Raw genomic sequence first — 6,272 nt, forward strand, 5'->3', positions numbered from 1 at the left:
CTCATGCAGGGGGTTGATTAACAGCTAATAGCAGCAGATGGAGAATTAAAAGAAAGCCACCCACTGGGTGGAAGCAGGTAGAGGAAAAGGAGCCTTTCCTCTCCAGGCAGGGACAGGTCCCCCCCCCCCCGGTCGGCACCATCACCTTGGGTAGTAGTCCTCCGGGACCCCCGACAGGTTCCGGAGCTTCAGAGCCGCGTCCACCGTCTTGATGTAGCCGCTGATCATCTTCCTCATCTCGGGGGTGTAGGGGTCGTACTCCAGCTTCCTCAAGCCCGAGCGCTTGAAGTTGCCGTCCTTCTGGCCCTCGACGCACAGCAGCCGGTCCTCGCAGGCGGCGATGCCCAGCAGCCCCACCATGCGCTTCAGCTGGGCGAAGAGGTCGCGCTTGAGGTCCTCGAAGTGCACCACCAGCACCTTCCTGCCGTAGCGCAGCCAGTCCAGGGTGTGGGTGGCCCACCACGGCGCGTAGTTGGCCACGAACTCCGGCCACTCTGCAAAAGGAGCACGGCGACAGTCAGGGGGTGGCCCCGTGCCCCCCCGTGTCCCCCCTCACAGCTGGAGGGGCTTTGCAGAGCCCCTCTCCGATGGCTCAGCCTTTGGGGACGTCACGGGCTGTTGTCATCCCCGGGGACGGGGGAGGCAGCTGTGGGCATGCAAAATCCCCGTTACCCCCGGGTTGCTGGCTAATTGATCCTCGCGTAAAAATCGGGGGATAAAAAGGATAATGAAACATCGACAACAAGCAGCGGCTCTCCTGGCAGCGCGCTTACGACGCGTAAAAGCTGCGGGTACCCGCCGCTCCGTCTTGTCCTCCCCAAGAAACCGATGCCTGATTAATAGCTTAACTGCCTTTAATTCCCCGGAGAATCATTAAACACGGTATCTGTTTCATTAAACAGATACAGGACAATTCACCTTGTGTAATCATATCACATAAAACTTTGCTTTGGAGCGGCTCCAGGGACGCCGTAAAATTAACGGCACGGAACAAAGCGCGGCGTTGCGCCGAGCCTCCAGCCTCCGCCTGCGCGCGGCACGGCCGCAGCCGGGGGGGAGGCAAAACCTGCGAGGCAGGAGGGAGGCGCAGCATTTTCCATCATTGAATCGCTCCAAAATGAGAGGGGGAAATGAGCTGGGATCCCGCGGGGCTGGGGCTGGATGCTCCTGCAGGGGCTTTAGGCTCACGGACCGGTGATGGGAGCGATCGTGGCCGCGGAGCTGGCACCCTGCACGTTGTGTTAGACCCCACCTGTCATCACCCGGCTTTTTTTTGTTGTTCTGTTGGCCTCTGGACGATTTATTTAGCAAAATAACCAAGTGCTAACTTCAAACCTGGCACAAATGGAATGTCCTCATGCAGGCTTTGCCTCTGTGCTGGGGGCAGCGAGGGCTCCGGCCCCTCGCAGGTGGCACGCACGTTTCCCAGCGAACCCCAGCCACATTAAGGACCCCAACCGATGGCTCCATCTTTCCAGACAAATCATTCCCGTGGTTAATTAACCTGGCAATTAACGTGGTGGCTAATTGCACATTGAAACGTGCGTCCCCTTTGGTTTGGGTAAGAGCCAGCAGCAATCCCTGCACCCCATGGCGGCGGGGGCAAAGCCAGCCCCGATGGGAGAGGTGACAGCGGGAGGCAGGAGCTGGTGACAGCTCCTGCGTGGGGAGGGCTGCGGGGTCTCGGGGTGCTGAGCTGCTGGGGGGGCTCAGCCCGCAGCCAAAAACGCCTTTGCCGGCAGCGAGCACATGGCAATAACGAAATCCAGGCACATAACCGCAACAACGGAAAAAAGATCCCCTTAAATAAACTCTGAATTAAGGGTAGCAGATGTTCAATCAAGCTAAATATTTTAACTCTTTCCAATGAAGTCAATTCCACAACAGCAATTTGTAAATTGCTATAATTAACAAGCCTCCACAAGCTGTCTGTGCGTGGGGAAGGTGCCTTCCCCCGAGCAGCCGGGCTCGGCCGAAGGGAAGGCGCCGGGGGACGGCGGCAGCACCCGGTGCCCCCCTCATTTTGCCTTAACGAGTTACGGGTTTAATTTCACCCTGCAGATGCCCAGACCTGGACCCCAGGCGGTGGCACCGCTCGGGTTTTCCATGCCGGGACCCTCTCTGGCCCTGCTGGTGCTCGTCCCCTACCTTTGCCCTTCCAGTGGGCGTGCGCGGCGAAGCCGATGTGCCCCCCGTACTTGCGGTTGAACTCGGCCATCAGCGCCTTGTAGGGGTTGCGGATGAGCAGGATGGCCGAGTCGAAGGACTCGATCTCCTTCTGGCCGCTCTCGTGGGTTTTGATGCAGATGGTCCTCCCGCTGCGCCAGTGGTCCCGCTCGCCCTTGAACCCTGCCGGCGTGGAGCAGACACAGCGTGGTGTTACACCTTCGCCCTGGCCACAGCCTTTGAGCTCTGCCAGTTAATTAAGAAGGGAATTAAGGGGATTAAGAAGCCACCCCGCAAGGCAGCAGTGGCTCTTCATGTGCGCACTCACGCTGCCAGATATATGGATAAAACTATAAGATGAGGGATCTGGTGTTTCTCCCTCCTTCCCCCATTGCCACCGTGTGGGTTATCAGGAGGAGCTGGCTTCTGCCTGAAAAGCTTCGTGCCCGCCTTGGGCTTTTTTCTTTTAAAACTTATCCTCGGGGCTGGGTCCCATCGTGGGTGCAGCCATGGGAGCAGAAGCATCCCCGGGAGATGCCACAGGGGCAGAGGATGGGTCGGGAGCTCAGGGCTGGGATTAGGGGAACCAAGACCATTTGTTTTCAGGCTGACTCCTTCCCTGGCCATTCCCCGGGCCAGATGCAGATCTAAGGGACACGTTCCTCAACCCATCATGTGTGAACAGTGCTGCAGCTGAGATCATCTCCCTCCTCTGCCCAACCCTGAGCTCCTCAGCACCTTCTGCACCGCTGACACCCATGAATACGGATGTCGGTGTTCCTGAGCACGCTGGCACGTCGCTGTTTTTAGCTGTGAGCCTGGATGGCCGGAGCCACGCAGAGCCACCCCCAAGCACCCCCAGTGCTTGGGGACAGCCGTGGCATTGCTTTGGTTCCCAGCTCGTGCTCCCAGGCGTTTTGGGGAGCAGCAGCAGGGCAGCTCCCAGGGCTTTCCTCCCTGCCCGGGGCCCAGCAGGCATGGACGGATGCCACGACTCCTTCCTCTGTGTGCTGGATTATTCCTGGGTTTTCTCCAAGGTGGGAATGGGTCAGGGGGGTTGGAAGAAAAGGATTTTGTAGCTAAGACCAAAACTGTTTTCCTTAGCATTTCCTAGGGAAACCCGCTCAGAACCCAGCCTTGTTCATGGTGCAAAAAGCCTTGCCTCATTTGCCAAGATCAGAGCCACTTTGGTCCCTCCACTAAAAAATTTCAGCACCCACCGCGGGTTAAAAAACACTGCCACAAGGCAGAAATACCACTTCTGCCCCAAACTGCTCTCTTTGCAAAGGCTGAAACGCATCGCAGGGGGCTATAGGCAGGGCGCACGCTTGCGGCCTTGGATCCCCGCCGAAGCTGCCCAAACCTCTGCTCCCTGGGATGGGCACGGGGCAGCACCCGAGGGACCCGGCCCCTCGCTCGGCTCACCCTTGTTGTAGAGCGACCCGTCGAAGTAGTAGCTGCCGGTGTAGAAGCCGGTGGCGAGCTCGATCAGGTGCCGTGCCCACGTGTTGCCGGCCCCGGGGAAGCTGGCCAGGGCCACGAGCTGCTTGGAGCGGGTGGGCAGGAACCTCCTGTCCATGCAGCGGTTGTCTGCAAGGAGAAATGGGGGAGGAAAGCAATTCTGGGGGGCAGTGGTTTTTTCTTGGCAGGGCTAACGGGTCACGGCACCGGGCTGCTGGAGGATTTCACTTGCTCGTGCCCCGGGGATGTCTCGGATCCTTGCAGGTATCCCCAGGAAATGCAGGGGCAGGGTGTGAGGTGGTGGTGGCAGGGAAAGGTGCCCTTGTGCCCTGCCCAGGGCATGCAGGAGCAGCCCAAAGAGGCCTCAGACGAGGGAAGGGGGTGCTGTGCCACCACCAGCCGCACCCGATTAATTAGAGTGGGTAATGAGGGCGCGTTAGCCACGCAGCGCTGCTGCTTTTGATGTCAGTGACTGCAAAAGGGTTTCCAGCACAGCCACAAAAGCAGGAACCACGTCAGGAATGAGAGCAAGCCATTCTGAGACAAAACGAGCCGAGTTTTGGACCTCGTTAATTTTAGCTCTGATGAAGAAGCTTTCTGGGCAGAGAAAAGCCCCGCGAGAGCCCTCCCCAAGCATCTCCCCCCGTGCCGGCCAACATCAGGCTTCCATTTCCATCCCTTGCCCCGCCAGCTCTGAGCTGCACGGGGCAGGAGCCCTCCCGGGGGTCTCTCTGCCTGCTCGTGGCTTTTTCCCACCCCCCCTTTTTTTTTTCCCCTGGTGAGCCCCGCTGGGTTCACCTGCCCACGCCGCAGCTCGCGGGCTGCCGCCGGTGACGAGGAGAAATGAGCGCGGGCAAGGAGGGATCCTGCGGGAGGCAGATGGCAAACTGCTCTCTCCTGCGCCCGAGCTAAGCAGTAATTAAAGCGGTTTGTTCAGGGGAGGATTTATTCCCCGGGAAATCCAAATAAACGGCGATTTCTAATGGAAGAAGAGCTACGCAGGCTGCCCGCGGGGAGCCGGGTGCCCGCGCGGAGGGGGAGCCAAGCAGGGGCTGCCCCCGAGCCCCCCCGTCCTGCCCCAACCCTCACCTTGCACCTGGGTCTGGTAGACCAGCAGGAACTCGGCGGTGCCGCAGCTCTCGAACTCCTCGCCGGGGCACCTCTGGGCGCAGAGCTGCTCGTCCTCGCGCTCGTGCAGGGTGAAGAGCGTGGTGGGGAAGCCGCAGAGGCAGGCGGCGCCGGCCAGCGCCGACAGCGGGTACTCCTGCGGGGATGGACGCACGGGCAGAGCCGTCCCTGCCACCTTCCTCCCCTCCTGTGCACAGCACCAGGGTGCCTTGGGGAGCCCCGCGGGTCTTGGCACCCACAGCGTGCACCCAAAATATCCGGATTTGTCCCCATCCCGCAGTGCTGCTCGCGGCGATTTAAGCAGGGGCAGTTTATTCCCCTGCTGCAAAGGGAAGTCCTCACCTGTGGTTTTGGTTTTTGTTTTTTTTTTATCCTCTGGCTGGATAATTGACCTAATTTTTAATGGGTAAATGAAATTGGGCCATGCCCACTCGCAGCCTGGCAGGGCCAGACATCCCGCTCGCTGCCTGCGGTGCCCACGCTGGACGAGCTGCTCCGTGCCGAGACTGTCACTGTGGGCAGACCTGGTGCACGACGGGGACCAGCCTTCCCCTCCCGCACCCTGCTGGTCTCAGGCAAAGCCTCAGGAAACCTCCTCCCTGCTGCCTTTGGTGAGCCCCGGGAGCGGGGCAGCAAATTCAATCCGTACCCATCCCAATTTTATTAATTCACCAATTCTACTAAAATCAGCCCCAAAGGTGCTGGACGCGGGTGCAGCCCCCCGGTACCTTCTCGGTGCAGAAATCCACGCACTTGTCCACGGACATGTTGGGCATGGGCTGGCTGGCGGGCAGGGCGATGGAGACGTTGTCCGGCCGGCGGAAGCAGCCCCGAAACACGGCGCTGCCGTCTGCCGGTAGATTTGGGGAGAAATTCACAAACACCAACCATCAAACCCTCATCTCTTAAAACCTCATGTGGCTCCCAAATCCCCCCCAACCCCCTCGCTGTGCTCCCACATCCTCCCAACCCCTAACAACATCCCCGCTCCCGCGCTGCTGGTGGGGTCGGCGAGGTCCCCAGGGGTGTCCCCATTATTTTTAGGGGGGGGACCTCGGACTCACAGCGGCGGGCGGACTCCTGGGCCAGCTCCAGGCGGTAGATGGAGAGGCGGTTGGCCCCGCCGCAGGTGCTGCTGCGCTCGCCCTTGCAGGGCATGTTGCACTCGGGCTCGCTGGCGTTGGGCGCCTGCACCTTGTGGCCGCAGTAGCACTCGGCGCCGAACTCCAGCCCCGCGTAGAGGTAGCCCCTGGGGAAGGGGGGGGGATAAAATTGGGGCTCAGCACCACCATGCAGGGGGACACGGGGACACGGGGCAGGAGATGGCGCCGGGGGGGTGAGCCCGGGGATGGGGACACGGCCACCGGTGATGGCTCTTTGCAGCCTGGGGGGGTCTTCATGGGAGGAAGATCTCCCCCCCTGTGTGATGCTGGGGAGTGGGGGGGAGCTGTAGGGAATGCCCCTGGGTGGTGGTGGGGGGATCAGCGTGGGTCTGCTGCCCACGGGTGGGCTTGGAG

At 60.5% G+C, this 6,272-nt stretch overlaps 1 protein-coding gene across 3 annotated transcripts in view; it reads right to left on the bottom strand.

The window, feature by feature from the left end:
* WSCD2 (WSC domain containing 2) overlaps nt 1-6,272 on the bottom strand; it is an 18,951-nt gene continuing 12,679 nt past the window's right edge. For all 3 annotated transcript variants that reach the window (XM_035340669.1, XM_035340670.1, XM_035340671.1), the window contains exons 4-9: nt 5,820-6,004; nt 5,484-5,605; nt 4,717-4,891; nt 3,592-3,756; nt 2,149-2,349; nt 1-494 (exon numbers count right to left, since the gene is read on the bottom strand). In XM_035340669.1, the coding sequence (XP_035196560.1) occupies nt 142-494; nt 2,149-2,349; nt 3,592-3,756; nt 4,717-4,891; nt 5,484-5,605; nt 5,820-6,004 (1,201 nt within the window). In that variant the 3' untranslated portion in view covers nt 1-141. The remainder of the gene's footprint in view (nt 495-2,148; nt 2,350-3,591; nt 3,757-4,716; nt 4,892-5,483; nt 5,606-5,819; nt 6,005-6,272) is intronic.

The sequence above is a fragment of the Oxyura jamaicensis genome, chromosome 15 (assembly GCF_011077185.1).
Source record: "Oxyura jamaicensis isolate SHBP4307 breed ruddy duck chromosome 15, BPBGC_Ojam_1.0, whole genome shotgun sequence".
Lineage (NCBI taxonomy): Eukaryota > Metazoa > Chordata > Aves > Anseriformes > Anatidae > Oxyura > Oxyura jamaicensis.